At 37.9% G+C, this 22,802-nt stretch overlaps 1 protein-coding gene across 6 annotated transcripts in view; it reads left to right on the top strand.

Annotated features, from left to right (window-relative positions):
• The window catches only part of TESK2 (testis associated actin remodelling kinase 2), a 106,402-nt gene that overhangs the window by 38,226 nt on the left and 45,374 nt on the right, over window positions 1-22,802 (top strand). For all 6 annotated transcript variants that reach the window (XM_064428719.1, XM_064428713.1, XM_064428718.1 and 3 more), the window contains 2 exons: window positions 3,334-3,634; window positions 20,730-20,851. In XM_064428719.1, coding sequence (XP_064284789.1) covers window positions 3,416-3,634; window positions 20,730-20,851 — 341 coding nt within the window. In that variant the 5' untranslated portion in view covers window positions 3,334-3,415. The remainder of the gene's footprint in view (window positions 1-3,333; window positions 3,635-20,729; window positions 20,852-22,802) is intronic.

Raw genomic sequence — 22,802 nt, 5'->3', positions numbered from 1 at the left:
GCCACCTGTTGGTTTGACACTGATGTTTAGGGAATAACTTGATGTGGTCTTGTGGGGTTTCCATCTTTAAATAATTGCAGGCTCCAGCACTGGTTTTGAAAGGTAAATGTCTAATTAACCCAATTAATGCTGATAATAGTTGTATTTATAGTAATTACTATGATTAAACAATCAATGCACTAATTCAGTGAAGAAACTGATCTTAATATAATATTAATATGGATTTTTTTTTTCCTTCAAGGTGTGTTTTGGTAAGCGAAGAACTTAAAGTGTAGTAGGGCATGAAGTGTTCTGAATTGTGCTTTTTAGAAATGTGAGAAATGGCTGAATAGGGCAGATACGCATTTTGAGAGGTAAATTTCAGAATTACTTTGGTCTCGGCAGAGTGGGGTGCATTTTTCTTGAATAAGAGTGTTAGAAAAATTGTTCTGGAAGCTGAGAATTTATTAGGAAATGTGTTTTCTGGTGTGTAGTGTATTTTAACTGTCTGTTGAGCACAGATTAAGAGTTTTTAAGCTGAACCTTAATGTGGGAAAAAAAACCCACCCAACAACCTTTTTGTTGGTTACAGGATTTACAGGATAGTCTTGGATTCTCTTCAGTGCACTTTAATTAACCATACAAGGTAGTAAATTAAAGTACCTCAGACTGACTTGACAGTCAATTAAACCTTGGTTGATTTCATTGAGAATGTGATCATTAGTGTAATTGGCCAAAATGACAGGAGGCCCACTTGGAATTGTGCCCGCTTGAAATTTTCCTCTAATTCTGTGTAGGCAATCCTGGGCAAGATAATGGAGCTGTATCCTAATATTTTCCAAGGATTTTGTGTAGCTGTCTGGAAAGGTAAACTCTAGCAGGCAAAAATGAAGGAATGGGTTACTTGGGAATCCAGATGGCAAAACCTTTTGGACTTTTCTTTTGTGTGAAGTACAGTGAATCACTTCTCTCATTGTGGAATTTGTACAGAGTTTTACAAAGTTCACCATGTGATTTCAATCAAAAGGATGTGTATATGTGTGAGGGAGATTTTTTGCTTTGTTAAATAGATGTAGAAACTGTGTTGAGTCCATCTTTTGTTAATGGTGTTGGGATACTTAAGAGATTTAGGCTTTTCCTCCTGTTTAATACTGCTTATCTAACTTGGTCCATCTTCCTCTAGTTAAAACAACAGCAGTCTTTCCTATTTTTTTCGTTTTTTAATCTTGCTTTGCCTGAGAGTTTGTAGTCTTTAGTTTGCTGGGTTGCAGTGTAGATGTGTTTTCTCACTGGATTTATTCTGGGGTTCTGAGCTTTTTGTGCTTCCTTCCTTCCATGGAAAGTGTCTGGTGCATGTGGGTGCTACTCTGATGAAAATAAGTTGTAAACAATGTTCCTTCAATTACAGTAGGTTTTCTGGTCAGTCTTCAAAGATAGCATCTTCTGATCCAAAAAATTAGTTGTTAATACCATGGTTTCCTCTGTCTGTGCTCCTTCCATAGACAGTTCTTTCTGTGTCTCTGTGAAAAGTAACCAAAATATAGCTTGTCCTTTTCAGATCAAAAGGAATTATTTAAGTGGGCCTTGGAAACTCTCAGGCATCTTGTCTGTAGCTGAGGAGGTTCTCTGGGCTATTTTCCTCCATTGAGGCTGAATCTTCCTGTGGTGCTTCTGTGCCTTTTGCAGACCCTCAAGGCTCCTGAGTCAAGAATATGAGATCACAAACTGGATCCTGATTTCCTGAGTGCCAGTTGGCCACAGTAATCTGAAAAGGGCAGTAAGATTAGGCATGTAGGAGTCTGCATACAAAATTGTGTAGGGAAATCATGATGTGGGATTTGATAGAGATGAAATTTTCATCATCATGCCTTGGTAGGAGTCCCTTATACCCACAGACATCCATTTAGAGAGGTGTTAAGATGTTTATTTCAAACACCCTTCTCTTTTGGAGCAGACAACTCAAATTAATTCCAGACAGTTCAGCAGAGCTTATTTCTGAAAGCAGGGAAGGACTGTGTGTTTGCCTGATGTGTTGGCACAGAGCACCTCTAAAAGATACACTGCCTGCAACACACAGCATGTTAGAGCAGCACTGCTGTGTTTTCAGAGGACACCTGCTGTGCCTCTGTTTTTGAGATGCTTTTCAAATGTACTGTATTGTTCAGGTTCTGTACATCTTTGTAAATAGGAGTGCAATTGCCTGCTCTGTGGTTATTTTGCCCACCTTTTTAAAAATTATTTTATTGCTTCCTTTCCCTCCCTCTAGTTTTTCATTCACCCTTCGTGAAAAAAAAAAAAGGTATCTTCTTTGTGACTGTTCACTTTGTTCAGGCTTTGTAGGTGTCACCAAATTGCTATAAATGAACAGTGAAGTTTGGAGTAGATGAATAACCTCTTAAGTCTAAGATTTAAAGAAAAAGAAACCCCTGTATTTTATAATTAAATTTTTAAAATACCAATATTAAAATACCTGTCAAGTTTGCCAGTCCAAGATGAATTTGATGGGCTCCAGAGTCATCCTGATTACTTCATCATCCTCTTAAAAAGAGAAAATTATTAGTCCCCCTCCTTTTTTCCCCCTTTTCTCCTACTTGGCAAATGTAGTTTCTTTCCTGTGTTTTCAGTTCAACTGAAATTAATATAGCTTTAAAAATATCTTTGTGAGGAAAATTTGTCTGGCAGATTGTTATAAGACTACTTTGTAGCAGAATTATTGGTGTTTTTAGAAATCTGGGGGCTAGGTGTTCAGTGGGTATAACCTTGTGTTCCTACCAGGTAAAGAATTGGTATTGGAACACTCATAAATGGAAGCTTTAAAACCAAGATTTTGATGCTTCAAGTGAATAACTTTCCTTATGCCGATTGAAAATTTTTAAACATTTTTTAATAGTTAGAGATCCCTTGTTCACTCCTGAAAGTGAAGTAGTTTCTTGCTGTAGCAGTAGATTGGTCACCAGCTGCAACTGAAGTAGAATAAAATGTTACATTTTGTGGGTTTCCTCCTGCTCCCTTGCTTGCTGTAGCAACCAGAATTTAAGTAAAAAAAGAAAAGGTTGGGGGAAGGGAATGAAAGTTGTTAGCAGTTAAATGTTGAGTTCCAAGCTTATTTGTCTCAGAATAGCCAGAGCATAGGATATTTCCATGGATTTAAAGGAAAAGTTCATTAGGTTGCTCTCTTTACTGTTGGTGTTGTGTGGTGGTTTGTTTTATTTCTTTGTTTTTTGTGCCCCTGCTTGGGGGCACCTTGCTTCGTTCTTTTCTTACTCTCTTAAATGGGTGTAAGCTTTATTGCAGTCCTATCAGACTAGTTAGATACCTTCACAATAATGATAATCTCAATTTTTTGTATTTTAGGATCCAACAAGAGTAGAGAAGACAGCAAATTACCTAAGATGTGAGAAGTCCTCCCTTAGTGAAATAAAATCTTGGTTTCAAAATGGACCGAAGTAAGCGGAACTCAATAGCAGGATTTCCACCACGCTTGGAGCGCGCTGAAGACTTTGATGGTACCACTGGAGAAGGGACTGCATCCCAGCTGGGAAGAGTTTGTACCTCTTCATACAGAGCCCTGATAAGTGCCTTTTCCAGACTTACTCGTCTTGATGATTTCACATGTGAGAAAATTGGCTCTGGTTTCTTCTCTGAGGTGTTCAAGGTGTGTGTTCAGTTTTTTCCTCTCAATGTTGGTTGCTTCATGTTTGATGATGAGAATGTACAAGACTGTCAGGCAAAGTACTTTCCACTGAAGTCAAATTATAGTCCTTTATTCACTCAAAATGGGTGACTGATGAAGAACTTTCAGGCTCTAAATATTTCTTCAATCACTCTTCCAGCTGTTTTTTTGTCACTTATAATTTATTTGAGGAGTTGCAGAGATTTTTGGGAGAAAGAGAAAAAGCTAAAAATAATTGGTTTATTTTTTGACCTCTGCCATGTCTTTTTGCATTCATGTAGTGTTAAACATTGATGGATGTTGATTCTCCCATATGTGAGTGTAAATGTCTTTAATTTAGCTGGTTTTGTGGGATGGTACACATTACTTTGGTAGTCTTTGCCTTACAACATTTAGATGCATGTGTTAAGGAGTTCCATACATGGTTGCTGACTTTGGAACCACATATTTTATTGCAATGAAATTACAATACAATTAACTGCTCTTCTCTGTTTCCTTTGCTGCTTATGCCACATTTCCACCTCCAATAGTCAGATTGGTTTGAAGTAAATAATATTAATGAAAAAATCTGATGTTGTCAGTGGCTTGCTGCTATAAATGTGGTACATAGAAAAGACCTTTTTAAATCAATTTGACAAATACAGTTTTTTAGTGCTGGTAGTGTTTCTGCTGCTCTGACTGTTCTTGTAAGGTTTATTGTAGAGGAGCAGGACATGGAGTTGTCTTTCAGGCATTGAAAAAATAGTTTCTTTCCTTGTTCTAGTTCCTGACTTTGTATGGAGTTACCCTCCACATAGTTTTCTGGCATTTCACTGAAATGGAAACAATCTTACAGTATATTATGTCCATTCCATGACAATTCATCTGGTTTTTTATTGAAGTTAAACCAAAAAACTTTTTATCCAGTTTTATTGCTGTAAATAGATACCTGCATTAGAAAATGGAAATTCTTTTAATATTGCTTTAATACCCAAAGGCATTGAGATCTCCATGTATATATTTCCTCTTGTGTAAAGGCAAGTCACTGCACAGAAGTTTTTCTGTTTAGCTAGATATATGAGATTTTAGTTTTCACTAACACGAGTTTTTAATTCTTTGAAATGGCTAGACATGAAGAACTTTATTTGGGATGTGTAGGAGACTCAGTGTAGGACATTTCTGTATAAAGCCAGCTTTTGTAACAGTTGAAAACAAGGGTTTTTTTGGTGTTTTTTGTTTTGTTGGTTTTTGTCTTATTTCCCTGTTTGGAAAACTTTCTGTAATGCAGTTTGTAGCAACTGGTTTTGTGTGGAGATATTTTCTAATGTTAAATGTTTTAAAGTTCTGTATGTTACTGAAATTCATTGTTACAACTTCTATGGTGAAGCTGCTGTGCCATATATAAAGGTACCAATAGACTTGGGTCGTGTCTAAATAACTAGGAAATAACAGACCTCGGTTACTTGTGAGAATTTCAGAATTCAGGTGGAGGGGAAAAGGTAGCTAAAAGTAAAAAATAATTTCCAGCCTTCATAGTAAGTGATTAATTTGATAATTTGTTGCTTGAGAGAAATCCCTGATACCCAGTTTATTTTTATGTACATAAAAAATCCTCTAATTCTTTAAAAACCTTCCCCTGCTATTCTCCTTTGCAGTGAGCTAAAGTAGACATCCCAAGGTGTTGGATGGAGGTGGTGGCATTCCTGTGGGAGTGATGGTGGTAGTCTGAGTATCTGGTGTCTGTTTTCACAGAAACAACCAGTCTCCCTGCGGGCAGACTGAGTGATAAACTCTTTTCTTTTGCATCAGTTTCGACCAGAGCTCTGCAGTTCTGGCACGAAGGGGTGAGGATGCATTACAACTTTATCGTAGGTGCAGTTCCAAACTCATTTAAGCAGGTTTCTGTTCTGCTGCTTTATCAGCCTGACCACCTCTGTCATTAATCCTGCTGTGCTGATGATCAGATTTCATGTGAGAACCTTGATGTGCTTCCAGTAAAGAGAGCCTCGTGGCTTGACACAGTTAAATTTCAGTCTGATCTGCAGGCTCACAGCTAAATGACTGAAGTTGAGAAAAATCCAGGATAGGTCTAAACTTACTGTGTAAGTAATTTTACAAGAGCAATGAAGCCTTCCCTTTAAATGATCAAAGGTGTCTCAAAACCCACCTCGTCTCCAGAGCTTTTTCAGTCATGTATTTGTCTGTTGTTTTGTGTCATACTTTGGGTTCACTCAAGTGATTTAGCCAAGAATGCTTGGACTATTTTAAGGGTTTGAGATTTTTGTTTTGCTATGTAGCTAACAATTTTTTTCAGTGATTTCTTTCTATCCTTTTCTGGAGAAAATTCTTTTAAAACATAGTCTATTGTGGTGGATAGAGATTGCCTTCTCTTATCTTGTGAATAAGAGTATGTTACAGCTCAGATGTGTATGTTAATAGTCAGATACGCTGTGAATGGTCTTTTAACATTTCTAGTGCACCTTTATTCACAAACATATTAAAATCAGTTATTTGTTCAGAGTATTAAACTAGTGTTTTGATTTAGTTAGCCATCACTATAACACTTTGAATTCATGTTCAACTGAATACCAGATGTTATGGAAACTAGTTTAGAAAAACTGAACTTTGTCAAAATATCAGCAATCTAGTTTGAAGCAGCTGATTGACTAATGCCTGTTCTAAATTTCAATGGCAAGTGCTGCACCCTAAAGTTTGTTTTTAAGATCAAGCTGGGCAGAGACTGTTTGTATAAATGAACAGCCATGATCCCAAACCCTTAAACTGCTAGTTGGGAAAACCAGCTGATGAAGCTGTAAGGAATTGGGGGAGAAATATTAATTATACTGAAATAAAGTATTGCATTAGGAAATAGTTACTATTAATTATAAAATGTGTGTTTTGGAACAGCAGTCAGACTAAAATTCAGGATAATCTTCTGTTCTCATTTACCTTCAGGTTCAGTACTAAGTATTTGAGCTTCTGGTGTTCTTTTTGTCTCTGCATTCTGTAGGTGAACTTTTGAGAGAGACTGGAAATACTTGTGACATTCCAGTGTTAAAAATGGACTTTTTTGTAGTTTATTATTTGTGTACACATGAAAACAGGAATCATTGATCCAATATGGAACTGTACAAGGCCAGGTATAAATACAAAGAGAGGGCATTATACTTTTGGATATCTTAACAAGATGGGTGGTGGGTGCAAAAGGATCAGTATCCTCAAGGTGTTTGTGCTGTATGTGCTTGTACTGTGAGGCCTCCTATTTGAATACCCTGGAGTGATGGTCCCCAATTCATTAATTAGTTGTTAGTCTTTATTTGTGTGGTCAAATTAATGTTCTCTGACTTTTGAAAGTGCTGACTGATGAGGAAAGGTGTGCCTGTCCAAATACGTACCTTGTACCTGGGGCTAGGATCCTGTTTCTAGTATTTATTTAATGTCTTCAGGGTGTTTAGAGATAAGCAGCATCCAACTGTCTAATGTGAAAGGAGAAATGAGGTTGGAGTTGTGCTCACAGGTACTGTGAAGAACACATATATAATTCCTTTTATCAAGTACTTCTAATGCACTTAGGATAAGACTGGTAATTCTGTCACCTCTAAATATACAAATAATAAATAATACTAGATAGTGTATCATTTATGATACTGTGTGTCATGGGCACATTGTCGTGGTGGTGGGCTTGATCTTTGGAACATCTTGTTCTAGGCTGTGGGAGGTTGAAGAGATATTACTGATCTGGCTTTCCCAAAGTGACTCACTGGGAAGTTTTGGGTTTTTTTGTACTTTATGACTGCGTTGCCATTCAGATTAACATTTCTCTCTGTGTTTGTCTGTAATTTTGCAGGCCTTGAGGAGTCAAGTGCAGAAATGTTTAATGTCACTTTCTTCTGTTGCCTCTGACCTAGGTTTGACGTGGCTTAACTAGAATAACAGTGCAGAGTGGGAACAGAACAGTAGAGTGAGGGATTCACTCATGAGATTTCAGACTGAAAAGTTGTGAGAGGTCTCTTGACCGGAAAAAAGCGTATCTGTCTTGATGGGCATGAATGTCTGTATCATGTTATACTTTGCCTTTAATGTCTCATAGTTGAACTCCATGTCTAAAAATAAAGGCATTATGAACTTCTCAAACAGCAGTTAAAGCTTGGAAGAGTTACTGGGTCATCCACATGCACTGTCACATCTTTGAATTTTACCAGTAACTGGAACTTTGTCTAGAGCATATATTGACACTGCATACAGCACAGGTATATGTGCTGTTTTTAAAATTAATTTCTGAATTGGAGATCTCACAGACAATACCCTAGTTTTCTCAACAATAGCATGTAAAAACCATCCTTCAGCTTTGTGTCACACTCTTACAATGCACATCACTTGTTGCTATCATGGCACATCAGTACCTTATGTTTAATTGGTGTGGACCTCCTGTTCTGTAGCCTTCAATCCTTGTTTACAATGAAGGTTTTCACTTGGATATGTTCATTTTTGCTCAGATAGATTTAAGATATGAAGTGGCCTTCACTAGTGGTAATGGTAATGGTCCAAACATAAAAGTTTCAGATTGTTCTGAGTGGCAGCTTCCATCAGGAGGAAGGCAACGCAGAACATTGAGGTAGCGGAGACCTTGCTTGGTTCCTCAGGAAGCTCCCTGGGGAGACTCCCCTGTCTTACCCTGCTTTGTCATGTCCAAGTCTATCTTCAGCTGTGCCTGGCCAGCTGTAACATGTTGTAGTCAGTTGTGGCATGGAGTCAGATGCCTTACAGAAGTCTACGTATATTGCTATTGCAAAATGTGGATACATTTTGCTTAATCAATCTTATAACCTAAATTGAAAATTAATCTAGGCAGGGATGCTATGAGAATTACTACAGTGTCCTTAGCTAAGCCAGGCATAAGTATTTCTGCTCTGTTCTTTGCAGCTTCTTTTGGCTTGTCCTTTAAACTTCCATCATAAAAGATTCTACAGCCTCCTTTGGTGTTTCTAGGCTATAATTTATTATTTTTAAATTATCCTTTTATAGATTGAACCTCCCAGTTTGAGTTGTTTCTACAGCTGGTCCTTCCTATTTGCTTATTGACTCTACTAGCAACTCATTACTGACAGAGGTTTCTATTTTCTTGTGGCATTTAGTCAGAAGAGTAACATGTCTGTGAGTGTGTGGAAGGAGGGAAGTGGATATTTGAGAAGTTATAAAAATGAGCATGCAAGGAAGGGAATGCCAGTTCATATTAAAAGGAGAATATGACTACAAAAAGGACATGGAAAAGGTACAGGAAAAAAGGCAAGGGATCTGCTGCTTGGTTTTCAGCCCATGCTCAGGAAAATCCCACTGCAGAAGGTGTTGGAAACAGTGTCAGAGTTTGCAGACAACATTTTCCTGGACTGGAATCTTTATTAACTTAGGTTTTATCAGATAAACAGGCACTGCAGTATTTGAACTGTCAAAGTGTTTTAAATCTAATGTGAGTCTGTGCATTATTGCTGGTCTTTGCAGGATGTCCCTTCACCTGCTTGAGCTGGAAGGGGACAAGCTCCTGGAGAAGGGATGGTACAAATTTACTGGGGAATTGAGAAAGCATCTGGAGGAATTGCTTTCCATCATTGATAAATGCTTTCCTCATACCTTCTCTATCTACAGTGATTGTCACTTTGTCTTAAGGAACAAAATAATAGCACTGTCAATTTAGAAATTTGAAACCCAACAAAACCATCTTTCTGCATAACATGAAGATTTTCTGGTATTCAGGTTAAAAGTAGTCAGAGAGCAGCATTGATAATATAAAATTTCACTGGAAATCTCAAATTTTTCTTTGTCCTTATGGCTTCAGTTTCAAAATTCTCTCACTTTGTCATGTGTTCTTTTGAACATTTGGTGAAAGGTTTGTACTGAGAAAGGATCTTATGTGCCTCTGGGATTAGCAGCCTGATCAGAGGCCTAAATGTAAGTGTCTGAACACGTAAGTGTTTTTCAAAAACTTTGTAAAACATTAGAGCTCAGATCACACAGTATCCATGATATTTGTGATACTATTTGATAGGCTTAAAAAATACTTCATTTTAATTATTCTATTAAGTATTAGCTTTCAGGTTTAAGGCTTTAAATACTTTTTCAGTGTTGGATATTTGACTTTAGAAAAGTTGGAGAGCACAAGTTGTTAACTTGGTGTTAACACATGAGGACAAAGAAACAATAAAACTTGGTTTAATAACCAGAGAAGTGATTCAGTGGATGACTTCAGTCTTAATGTGTTTGCTGTATAAAAGTTGTCATTACAGTGCATAAACAGACTTACAATAAGGAAATGGTTATTTGAAGGTGCTCTTCAGTGCAATGAGAAAGGCATGAAAAAGTCCAATGGCTAAAAGCTGTAATAAGAATTGTACTTATTTTAAAAAAGTCTGTGGGATGTGCCTTACCAACCAAAAATTTTCTCCTTCTTGTTGCTTTATTAGAGATATTTGTGGCCATCTTTGTTATTTTTTTTTTTAATGTTCTTGATAAGTTTGGTAAAGTGTTGAGGAAGTTTTACCTTTCAGCAGTATAATACCACCAAATTTGGAAAGTCATAGTTTAGACAATAGGATTTTTTTTTTTAAACTGATGTGTGGGGGTTTTTTCCTCTTGAAACTGCTGTAGCCACATCAGGTGAAATGAGATACTTTAAGATCTGCTTATGAAAATAGTGGTAGAAAAGGAGTAGGGAATCAGTTAGCGGATTATCCTATGTTTTGGTTTTGCAGATATAATATTTGATCTTTTAGGCATGGGGAATGTGCTCTGTGGCTGAAAAGTGACACCCATTTGACCAAGGCCTATCTTTCCTCTCTCAGGTGTAGAGCCATTGCTCTTGTCCCTGCCCTTCCTGTGTGATATGATGCCAGTTAGAAAAACAGACAGCAACTCTTCTTGTCCATCCATATACACCTTTTGGCCTAATTTTTTTTATAGGATTGAATTTTAAGCTGAAAATCTTTTCCTTTTGACGAGTAAAAGAAACTCACCTTGCTCAAGGTGACAGAAGTAAGGTATTGGAGGCTCAAGGTCTCTCCTGTGAAGTTACAATGTTAAAACAAGCTACTGATTGTTTGGGAATACAGTCACTGTATTATGTAATCTAGCCAAGGAGGCTGGAATAACTCTGAAACTTCACTTCAAACTCTGGGGTTTTATTAGAGAGGTGATTCTAATCTGTTTCTTTCTATCTGGTTCTTGTCAGGAGTAGGAAGAAGGGACATTGTGGAACTGAGGGATAAATGTGGAACTCTTGTGAGTTTGATTTTTCTCACACTGATGTGTGAAGTATCAGTCCTTTGGAGCCCTTCTTCCAACTGCTAAGATGATTTGTATGGTAACCACTTAACCAGGCAGTTGTCTTCCTCTTGCTAATGGTTTTGGTTTTTGGTTTGTTTTTTTTTTTTTTTTTTTTTTTTTTTTTTTTTTTTTTTTGTTGTTGTTGTTGTTGTTGTTTTTTGTTTTTTTTTTGCTATTGAGGTGCCAAACTGCTGTCATCCTAGTCCTTGTCACTTAATTAGCAAATGCTTTTATAGGGCATAGGCTACAGAAAGAAGTAGTAATAAATAGGCTGTGCTCCAACAGATCATTAATATAGGAATTAAAAACCTCATCTGTTTTGTTAGTCTTTATGGATTGCACCATCGGGGCAAAATACTCACTTCCTCCCCACTTAGCAATTCTGAATTTTAATGACATTTGCATATATCTGAAGTGTAGATCACTCTTACTTTTAGCAGAATTAAAAATGCTTTGAAATACAGTGTAGAATGGAGTGCTAACTCATATTTGCTCTCTGAAACAAGTTCTGTTTTTTTATTAATTTATTTTCTGGGTAGAAGTCTTAAGATATGAATGTTATAATCATCTTAAAACATCAGCTGAGGAAACACTGGGATTGAAGGAGAACCAGGCTGCAGGTTTAATTGAAGCCTTGTCTTTTGTAGTGGTGTTGAAATATTTTAAGAAAATTTCCAAAACTATGCTTCCATAATACTGCTTCCTACAGTCTTGCTTGGCATCACTACTGTCAAGTCTAGAACTCTACTGAGTAACACAAATTAAAACAGGGTGAAACAGTTCTTACACTATGTTTCACTTTCTCTGATGGTGTCAGACAGCTTCTCTGTTGAAGAAAGAAATATTTAGAAATTATGATAGAACTACCCTAAAAAAAAGTAGTTTAAGTAAAATTGTCCATTTTTGAAATATATTTTTCACCTGTTTTGAAAACCTGGCCTCTCCTCAGCCTTGCTGAAGAGCTGATACCTGAAATGTCCGAGGTAAGTCTTTGTTGTCCTCACAAACAGAACGCTCACAAACTCTGTCAACAGTAAGAAAGACACTGATACTGTAACAAGTACCTTGCAATAGGAGATAACCCCCATTTGGATTTTGTGTTTAGCACAGTGACTGCTGTAGTTCAGAGTCCTTTGGGCCTTTGATTTCCTCCTGTCGGAAAAATGCCAATCTGGGTATCATTGTGCAGTTTTCCCAGGGCAGAACAGGTGGCAAGATTCCCTTGGCACTGAAATGTTTGTGTGCTTTTTTGTCTTGTTTTCCATAATAATTTCTCAAGCACGGTTAAATGAGACCTGTTTAGTTTTCTCTTCTGGATGGAGATGTGCTGGGTTGGCAGCTCTGGGATTTTCTGTGTTTTGCCAGCTGGCAAACATGCACATTTGTGTAAGCTCATTCATAGCTGATACTGAGAGACAGGTGCTGATTTACTGTTCTTCAAATAACTGTGCTGGCATATGTCCAGTATTAACATGACTGCGCCTAGAGAACAAGAGTGCATCCCTTAAAAGCTTTGGGAGACACCTCTGAGGCACCTCCCTGGACTATTTACTGGGACTGGCAGCAGGGGACAGTTAAATACATTTCAGTGATGTATTTCACTGCTTGTGCCTGGGGAGTGTCTGTGATGTTAATGCATACAAATGCATATGTGTTACTGCCTACTATGAAATGTAAAAATGAGAACTGCAAATTACTATTGATGGCACTAACAAAATAGAGATGCTTACAGTCTCACATCCATAGGGAATGCTTCTCCATAGCTCCCTAGCAGCCATTGGAAGTGATTAGAGAAAGGAGCCTGTAGGACAGGGCTTCTTTTAATCTTTCCTTCTGCAGTTGTTGGTATTCTGTATGCAAGCAATCCAAAGCTTCTTCCCCATAGATGCCGAGGCCATATCCAAACTCTGGGAACAGCTTCCCCCATCCATGTGCTCCCTGTGCCTGGGAGTCACCGCAGCTGCTGAGCCTCACTGAGGCTGGCACAGCCTGGGGCTGCTCTGGGGGGGCTGCAGGGCCCTTTGCACAGATAGCAGCTCTGCAAGGTGGGCACCCTCTGTGCGATGGTCTGGTGGCATTTGGGGTTGAGGAGAGGGCAGAGCCTGGAACATCCGCTGGAGGGATCGATACCGAGACAGCGTTGCTTTGTTAACTAATCCGGAGCTGACGGTGTCTCACACTGACTCACTGCTGCTGCTTTGTAATGTTCACATCAGCTGCCTGCAGTTAAGTCCTGCAAATCCAATTCCTGAGCTTCCTAGCCTTTACAGGCCATGAGGAGACAGAAGAAATTGCATGGCATATTTAATTAGCTACTTGTATAAAAACCTAGCTCTCAAGAACAGCAGTTTAATGAAGGCTTAAATAACAAGAAATTACGTAGAATTTTTGGTTTTGACTGTAACCTGAAAGTTATTAACTGTATCAATTTATAAAAGCTGAAGTATCTTCAAGTAAGCAAAATGTGGCTTCTTCCTGCTCCCTGCTCTCTTTTTATGTGTGGTTATGATCAAGTTCTAAGTGCTGTGATTATAATAGCAATAGTTGTATGTCAGTGGGCTCTGTTCTGAAAGGTGAGACAGACTTCCTTACTCATTTTTATTTGAAAGATTTATAAAGGAAATCTAAGGAAATTATTTCTGCCTCTAACAGAACTTTCTGTCAAGGCTCCTATACAGTTTTGAAAAGAAACTCCACAAATGTGTTTGAATACCAATGAGGAGAGTACTGGTGTAGTGGGGGGACTGTGTGCTCAGTGCTAAACCGTTCATACACTATAAAAGTTAGAAGATACAATTTGTGTCAGGAAAACTCAGTCCAAAGTATTGATTTCTTCAAAAACATGTGCAGATTATGTAAGTATCATTATTTTTTATACAGGATAAACCCATAGTAACATGGGAAATATTTAACCATAAGTATTAAAAATTAAATGGGAAAATAGGAACACAGATACAGTATCTGATTATATATTATCCTTGGATGTTACAGCAGTCATTTGCAGATGTCAATCTTCCAGTTTTCTGGCAGGTAGATAATATCACCTCAATTTTATAGACCAGTTAGATAACAAAAGAAAGTGAGTAACATGCTCAGGGCTGCTCAGTGAGCTGAGGACAGCTAATATTGAAAATGAGGAATAAGCTCTCAGTTATGAACTTCAAACTCATTATTTCTTTCTCTTTCCTGACTATAATATTACTCAGGTATAAAGTACATGGCTGAGCTGTTTACTGAGGTTGTGGTAAAGCAATGCTCTCCCAGTGTCCATGTTCCATGTCCTGGATTGCAGAGGAGAGTTTATATGGTTACATTCTGCTAACTGGCTACAAAATCAGTCAACTTCCCCACCCTGGGCTGTGCCTGTTTATTTCTCATCTCAAACTGTGGAACAATAGTCCTCTGATGAATTTGTGCTTTCTCTCTAAATAAGACTGTAGTCTCTTTTTGCCTTTATGGCTTGATGGAGATCAAGTTAATGGCAGAGGCAGAGATATGTGCACAGATTCCTATCAATAAATGGTTTGTTTAAAATAAAAGGGTGCTCTATTTTTGGGCCCTGGTTCTAGATTACAGCAGGCAATGAAGAAAAACAAAATACAAAAGAAAAATTTAGGGTTTTATGGCACACAAGTGGATTTACAAAGTATCAATTGTACTGCTGTATTACTGATTAGAAATTCACTTTAGTTTGGAAAAAAAAATGGATAATTTGATCGTAGGTGTGGAATAATCTCTAGTAATTGAACCTATTTCTTTGCTGAATTGGTGGTGCTAGAAGTTACTAAAGTTATCAAATTAGGACCTTTGTTTGACTAATACTGATCTTTTGTACTAAAGGGAAAATGTAAAGACTCCAGCTTTTTCTGTGTATTTCTCTCAAGTCATTTTAGTATTAGAAATTAGTAGAATCACAATTACTGCCAGACTTTTGAAAGGTTCTGGGGTTTATTTTGTGCCTAGTTTCTGCAGATCTTCTGAACCTGTGCTAAAGCTCTTGTAACACATGCTGACTAGTTTTGTTTGGCAAAGTTTTGTTACATTTGGCATGTCTCTCTTCTTGCTACAAGAAGTTGTAGTATAGTGACATTCTGTATTACTGCTCTGAAAACAGCCACAACCCATCTGACTCTCTGGCATCAACACAGCAGCCTACTATTATCTGAGCTGGTGTATTTATTTCAGCTTCTATTTGTCATTGCAAATTTTCCTAGTGATATGAAATTTTTGCTTTGGTACAGGCATCACTGCTATGCGTATCTGACAGTGGGCACCTTTTAATGTTAAGAAAAACATTTCAGATTACAGACTTAGAAGCACTGTGATCTGAGCTGAAGAACAGGTTTATCTTTGCTGAAGGGAGCTTTTTTCAATCAGCCATAGAGTTAAGGCATTCTTCTAACACATTCGTCCTCGAGGCATGAATATGTCCCTGTAAGTGTGATGACTTGGTGGCTTGGCTGTGAGACTTGATAAAATACAGCTGACCCTATGCTTTTTAAAAATATTTCTTGTGCTGTCACAGCAAGGAAGTAGTCTGTGTTTGAGAGAAGTTTTGTATCAGAGCCAAATTGCTGGTCTGCTTCCCTGTGAAAGACTTTTTTCCTGTCATTTGGTAGGCGCTCTCATGAGGAACCCTTTTCTCTCTAACAGTGATTACTTCTATCATCTCACGTGCCCCACAAGCTTTATTGTTAACTCAATTAAAATTAAACTGTAAAACATTTAGTGTAAATGGCCTAGATTGGTAGCTAGGGGAATGTCTTAATCTCTTGTCATCAAAGAGAAAATTCTTGTAAATCAAATGAAGATGGAGAAGCAAACTCATGTAAGGTGAAATATTTGGACCAGAAGGGAATGCTTTTAAAATGGTGATTGGATACATGGCAGCAAAGGTGAAGGTGAAATGGCCACATGGAGACCAAGGTGTTTAAAAGATTGAACAAAAAATTGGTGTGTGTGTGCTAGAGCAGCAACATGATTTCATGGAGTAGGCTGTATAAGTAAAGATCTGTAAATGTATTTAAGCAGTGAGGCTGGATGCCAGAAGGAGGGGAAGGTAAGGAAAAACTGGAAAGCTGTTAAATGAAGTTTGGAAGAGAACTATGACAAAATACTTCCAGCTATATAATGATGATTTGGAAAATAATGAAAATGCAATGAAAAACTAGGAGCACAGCTGAAAGCTGTGTTGGCAGATTTACAATATCAGTATTAGGAAATGTTCTTCAGATGTTTATTCCAGGGCCACCTGGAAAGGTACAGTGAATACAGATCAAAAAGGCCTTGTGAAAGATGAAATCAGGCTAGATTTCAGCTGTTGCTTAAAAATACCTCCCCTTCAGTCCAGCAGAAAGTGGAAGTAATATAAATGTTTGGATTTTCAGAGAATCCTGACAGACGTATATGATGTAATAGATAAATAATAATCTAAATTATATTTAATTTTTTAAATAATAAATAATTTTACATCTAAGCAGCAAGCTGAACATTAAACCCACCAATTTTTGCACGATAATCTTCATGAACTTTACATAGTGACTACTTCTCTGGAATGTGAGCCCTGCTGAATCACTATTATGAGATTTCCTTTAAATGCATCACTATTTCTTTACCTGTATCCATGACTTCCTCTACTTCCCACTTTCTTCTGAAGAAAGGTAAGGATCAGAACATGGTCTGATGTGAGCGGAGCCACACAGGTAACCACAGCCAGGTCAATGTCCAAAGTGCTTTGATCCTAGGAGAATCAGAGTGCAAAGGGACAGTTTAACTGCCTGTCAGCAATAAAACAGGGAGGCAATATCTGGTTACTGTGACCTTGGAGATGGAGTCACACACACAGGTAAGCAGACTGAGAAGCTGGAAGCGCGTGCAAAGCAGCTGTAGGATTGTCAGAATGTTTCTAAGCAGAGATGCCATGATCCAGACATTGCTGAAAGGTTATTTGGTCTGATATGCAAGGGGCCATAATTAATAATAATGTCAACAGCTTTAAAAGCTTCACAGCAGCCTGCAAGTTGCATTGGTGAGAGGTTTGAATTGCATGAGTGAATCCCTGTTTATGTTGAGTGTACAGGCATATGCCTGAGGCAAACTGCCCTGTAAACAAATGTTAAATTGGACCAGCAGTATTGCCAAAATATTTACTCATTTTCCTTCTGGAGTCAGGTGGTTGAAACATGACTTCCATGCTTTTATGGAACAGAGGTGGCCTGAAAGGAGAAGAAGGATTAAAACTAGTTTGCAGGGCTTTTGGCATGCCATGCCAGCATAGACACAAATTTTGTCTAGGGTATGGCTGATGGGTAAATAGGGATGGAGGGCAGAGCTGACAGCTCCTTCCATGTTGATAATTCAGTTTGGCTGAGACCTTGAAGACAGAACCTGTCATTTCCTTGTTGTCAATTTGTTCTTGCCATAGAAATGCTGCCAGTTGTGCTTCAGAGGAGAGAACATGGTTAATCTTAGGTGTGTTCCAGGTGATTAGCATTGTGCTCCATAATTTATAAATTGGTAGTTGATTTTATTCATAATATTGAGCATTGTCCTCTTGAGAAAGATGCCCTCTCGCCTCCAGTTCTGCTTCTTCCTCCTTGCTTAAAGGATAACTGCGAGAGAGGAAGAGTCCCTTTTTTCCCTTCTCCTTTGGTTTGATCAGGAATTTTGCTGTTCTGTCAGATCTTGCAGGAATACATCCTCCAACATCAGAAGACTATACAGAACTTCAAATAAAATGGCTGGTGTTACCTTACTGTGTTCCTTTGAGTGAAACAAAGCATAGTGCAATGTTGGATACTATTTAGAGACCAGGTAATTGGACAGACTCTGCTGCTCTATTGTAAGTATAAGAAACCAGAGAATTTCTAGTAACTAGTATTTACAGAAACTATATATTTCTAGTGTAAGAAACTCGAGAAATTTCCAAGCATGGGAAAAGTGATTTTATAAAACAAACAAAAGAAAAGCCTACTGACCTTGCCACCAAACCTTGTTCAGTCTGTCAAGATGGGAAAGACTGCAGGATAGCCTGAAACAGGATGAAAAATTTTGTCTTTGTAAAAGTAGCTCAATTTTTTCTGGATGTGCAGTTAGTGCTGTGGACAGTCAGACCTTTGAGAAGCAGTTGTTGACCTCTTCTTGTTGCATATCAGACCTGAACATCCAGGAAGCATGCAAGACATAGGGACCCAAAAAGTTACCCACCTTATTTTCTTAGGTTTCCTTAGCTTAAGAAAAGCAGTCTGAACAAGGAGAAAGGTCCTACCATAAATTCTACTTTTACTTCAGAGTTGAGGAAAAAGAGCAGGAAATTGTGGCACAAAACTGATTGAATTATAGAAATGGGCAAGAAATTAAGAGGTAGCTGGCAGAGTTAATGAGAAGGCAAATACTCTTTAAGAGCACATTCCATCTGAGTTCCTGATCACCTTCTACCTGTATTCATTCCCTTTTGACAGACTTTGAAGCTTCTGTGTTGGTGGAAAGCTCATTTCTGAGGAAATTGTTGAGAGCATCTCTCACTGTAGGAATTAACTTACTTCATATTTTTTCCTGTTCCCTAAAAACCCCAAATTACTCTGCCACAACACCCAAGATTCCTAACCTTTGTCTCAGAGGAAGTGTGTTGATTTAGCTGCTGCAGTGTATAGGTTCAAAGCATAGTCCTTTTTTCTTTATTTGAATTTACATTTTTGAAGTTTTCTAAGTCTATGAAAGCTAAGTCTATTTTAAACTTTTTCCCCTCACCTAAGGTATTACTTCTAGTAAAACTAAGGTATAACTAAAATATGTTTTAAAAGTGTCAGGGTAGACATTGACCTGTCCAACTTAGTTTGTTCATTCAAATTGGCTGGGTAAAATTAAAAATTAATGAAAGAACACAACTGACACAAGAAACCTGGCAAGTAACAATAAACCTCATCAACTTAACATGCAATCATCCTGCTTAAAACCAATAAGCATGCCAAACAGGCAAGACAGGTTGTGTTGAGAATGATTCTAGATTATCTTGTTGTAATACATTAAAGCTGTAGTTTGACCAGTTTTATTTTAAAACCAATATTACCACAGGAAGGAGGAGTCCCATGCTTGTGAACTTGCTGTTGGTTTCTACTCAGTGCTGGTTTCTATATCCTTCTCCACCCCCTTTCCCTGATCCTTCTTGCACTGGGATTACTGGGTGACTGTAGGTGAGGCATTTGAGGAGCTCATGTACATAAGCAGGGGGGGAAGCAGGAGGAAAAGCATCTGAGGGCTATTTTTCTACTCAGTGCCTCAATGTTGTTTACCACACTCACCTGGGATGTTTCCAGTGCTACCCTATACCTGAAACTGGGACGGGAAAAGGCAACTTAGAAATGTTAAACCAGACACACACCTGAAACATGACACCCTTTCCTCCCTGTGCACCCCTGTGCTGAATTCATGGGCTTTGTGTCTAGATGAGAATGTTTAGCTGAACTTGTGTCTAGGTGAGAATGTTTAGCTAAAACATGCCCCTTCTTCTTGCAGATAGTGGTGTGCAAATAGAACTTGAAAATGGGTGTCACTTGCTGCCTCAGAACTGCCAGGGAGTGAGCCTTACCTTCAAAACCCATACCCCATTTCCTTCTTGTATCTGCTTATCATGGATTCAGTTTTTCTTTCTGTAATTAACATAGCACAGCTAAAGGGGCCTCTTACTGGAAAAGATGAACAGTCTTCTGGAATAAAAGCAGACAGGCTGCTGTTGTTTAGAATGTAGGTAGTTTGTATGTACCTAAATCAAAATGTTGATTTCAGTTTTAAATTAGAAAGCTGATGAGTCTTAAATTCCTGGAACACAGACCTTCCTAAGCTAATCTCCATAACATGAATGAATTTGCCATGGGGGTAATTCAGTGTTTTGAGAAATACATGTTTTCTATTTATGAGCTGCAGGTACTGATGTAGGAAGAAAATGGGAGCATGATTTCCATGAATACAAGCAGTATGTGTGTGGGAATGCCCAACTGCAAGGAAATTCAAAGGCTTGGCAAGCCTTTCACTATTGTGACAGCTCCTTTCTAATAGTAGCACACATCTACATAGCACTTGACAGATGGGCTGGTTTGAGTACCAAGTTAGCAGTGGCCACAGCCCTGCATTTCTGGCTGGGGAAAGTCACACTGAACTAGGTGCTGCTGTTGTGCAATTGCCAGAGAAATTCTCTTTTTCCTGCTGACACTGTACAGCCACTACTGACACCCTGGGTGAGGTGATCTCCTGTGCAGGAACCTCTCTGCTTTGCAGCAGGGGTTGGCAGGAATGCTTTCAGTCCCCTGGATGTCGAAGCTGGGTCACAGTCTGTTTTCAGAAGTAAACACTGAGTATCTCCAAAATCTGCCCTGTAGCTGTAAGCGACAGGTCCTTGTATAACACGTTCTGTGAACTATGACAGCAACCACTGCAGGGGGAAAAAAAGGATATGGGTGGAATGAAAATAAGTTTCATAGGTCTTGGAGTGGGAAACTTTTTCTCTGTGTACAAACAGATGGCTTCCTTCACTTGTACTAAGAAGCTGATAGTTGGGTTTTTTTCAACTTCTCAAGCTTTCTGTCATCATGAGTTGCAAGAGAAGAACAAAATGGCATTTCACGTTTGCATAGTATGCTTATAGAAAGTCATCTCTGTGGTAAAGACTGCAGAAATTGGTGTATGGATCACTTTTGTCATGAAGGACCTCTACATTGCACTACAAAATCCTGGTTCTTCACTCTTTCATTTCATATCCTTACCATTTTTTGCTTCTATCCAATAGGTAAGGCACAGAACTTCAGACCAGGTAATGGCTTTGAAGATGAACACACTGAACAGCAACAGAGCAAACATGCTGAAAGAGGTTCAACTTATGAATAGACTCTCACATCCGAACATCTTAAGGTACACTGGCTTTTTTCTGAATCCTATAGACACAGGCTGTCTTTAGTAGGGCTCTCCTCTTTCCGATTTTTATTTAGTTATTTTTTGTTGTAGGTTTATCTGTTCTGAATATATCAGGATCAATGGCTAATTTAATAGATGAATGGGAGGAAGAAGAAAAGACTTAAGAGAAAAAAAAACCAAACGTGGACATAATTTTGGTATCTGGAGTTTGACAGTCATGAGTAACTTATGTCAGAGAAAAACAAGTGCTCCCATTTTAAATTTCTGATGAATCAATAAAGTGATATGAAGAGTGAAATTTGGCTTCTTTTTGTGAATTTCAGTTATTGCAAATTTAACACTATTCAACTAACTTATGGTTACTAGTCTTAAAATTAAACAATGCAAAATGCCATAGCTGTTTCCTATTCTTAGGTTTGCTTCTTAGTTTTTAGGATTTTCTTATTGCAGTATTGCGAGGTGGGATAAGAAGGACTGCAGAAAAGAAGCTAGAGTTGAACTAATTTAATTTATATGCTCCTGGAAGGAAAAGGGTAGTGCTTGCTTTGCATTAGATTACTGCATACAAATCCAGAATGTTCCAATGTGTATCATGTTATTTCTTAAACCATTTTAGTCTTGGTTTCTCTTCTATGGTGATGTGACAAGCAATTAACATAATTGGCTGAAGCCATAACATTATGAAACTTCAAGATGTGATGACAGTGCACCAAATGACCAGTTCTCCTAAGCTGCTGTTGCACACCTGGAATCCATTTCTGATCTCAGCTCTTTTGGAAAAGTTTTGGAGACACAGTGAACTCTGTTACTTAATTTCCTTTTCTTCACCATTCTATTACATAGTACAGACATAATACTGATTCCTGAAATAGTTTTTAACCAGTTTTTCTGATCCTTGAAATCCTATCTCAGTCTTCATCAGCTGATTTGTGTCAATATTATCCTGTGTGTTTCCTTCAGTATTTACGAGGACACACATCAGAAGCATTTGAAGTATCCGTTAGGAGCATTCCATTACTTCATGTCTGTCTTCTATTATTCTTTTTCTTAAAACCTCAAAAACTTTTGAACTTAAAGAAATCTTACTTGTAGTAAACTTTGTTGGTTTTATCATAATATATTTATTCAAGTATTGTAGTGATCTATTGCTAAATGCAATTCCTAGTCTGTTTTCTCTGCTCTAAAGTGAAGTGCATTCCAAGCAACTCCTCCTTCTGTTTGTTTGTTGTTGTTATTTTTTTTTTTAGATTTAAATTATATAATCTATCTGGTTATTTAGATTTCAGGATCATGAATTGTGTTTTATATTTATTCCCCACATTTTTCCTTAGTTTCTTTTTTTCGGAATCATTTGATAAGCAGCATATAACCCTGGGACTGATAAAGCTGCTTTTCTAATAAGGTTTGTGAAAAGAGTAACTTTCCAAAGTAAAATTGGCATTGTCAGAATCATCAGCTCAGCATGCTTCATCAGTTTCTTTATCAACTTTGTGTGGTTGGTAAATCTTATTTTAAAAGATTCTAGCTCTATAGCTCTGTTCAAAATCAAGAATTTAATTTGGGATGGGATGAGGGAAAGTAATAAAAGGGGTATATTGACAGGTCAAAAGCATTCAGTTGTACCTAAATATAACCCTGCCCCCTCTTGAATGGAATTACAGAGGTGTTGCTGAGAACAAAAATTATTGTGCTCTGTCCTGAGTAATTGCTGAAATTTAGGTGTCTTGTGAAGTAAAAGAGATCATATTTGTGATGTACTGGTCCCCTCTGGCTTTAGAGCCTAATGAATTCAGCAGCGCTACACAGATGGTCCTGAAGAAAGAATAATGTATTGATTTATATATGAAGCAGAAGAAGAATTTCATTTGTTCTTCCAGTTGTTATCCAGGATTGACAGAGAAATCTTTTTCTTTTTGTGCTCAAGTAAGCAGGTACAAGTGAATACATC

The sequence above is a fragment of the Passer domesticus genome, chromosome 7, assembly GCF_036417665.1.
Source record: "Passer domesticus isolate bPasDom1 chromosome 7, bPasDom1.hap1, whole genome shotgun sequence".
NCBI lineage: Eukaryota > Metazoa > Chordata > Aves > Passeriformes > Passeridae > Passer > Passer domesticus.
This window is presented reverse-complemented; position numbering and strand designations above follow the sequence as displayed.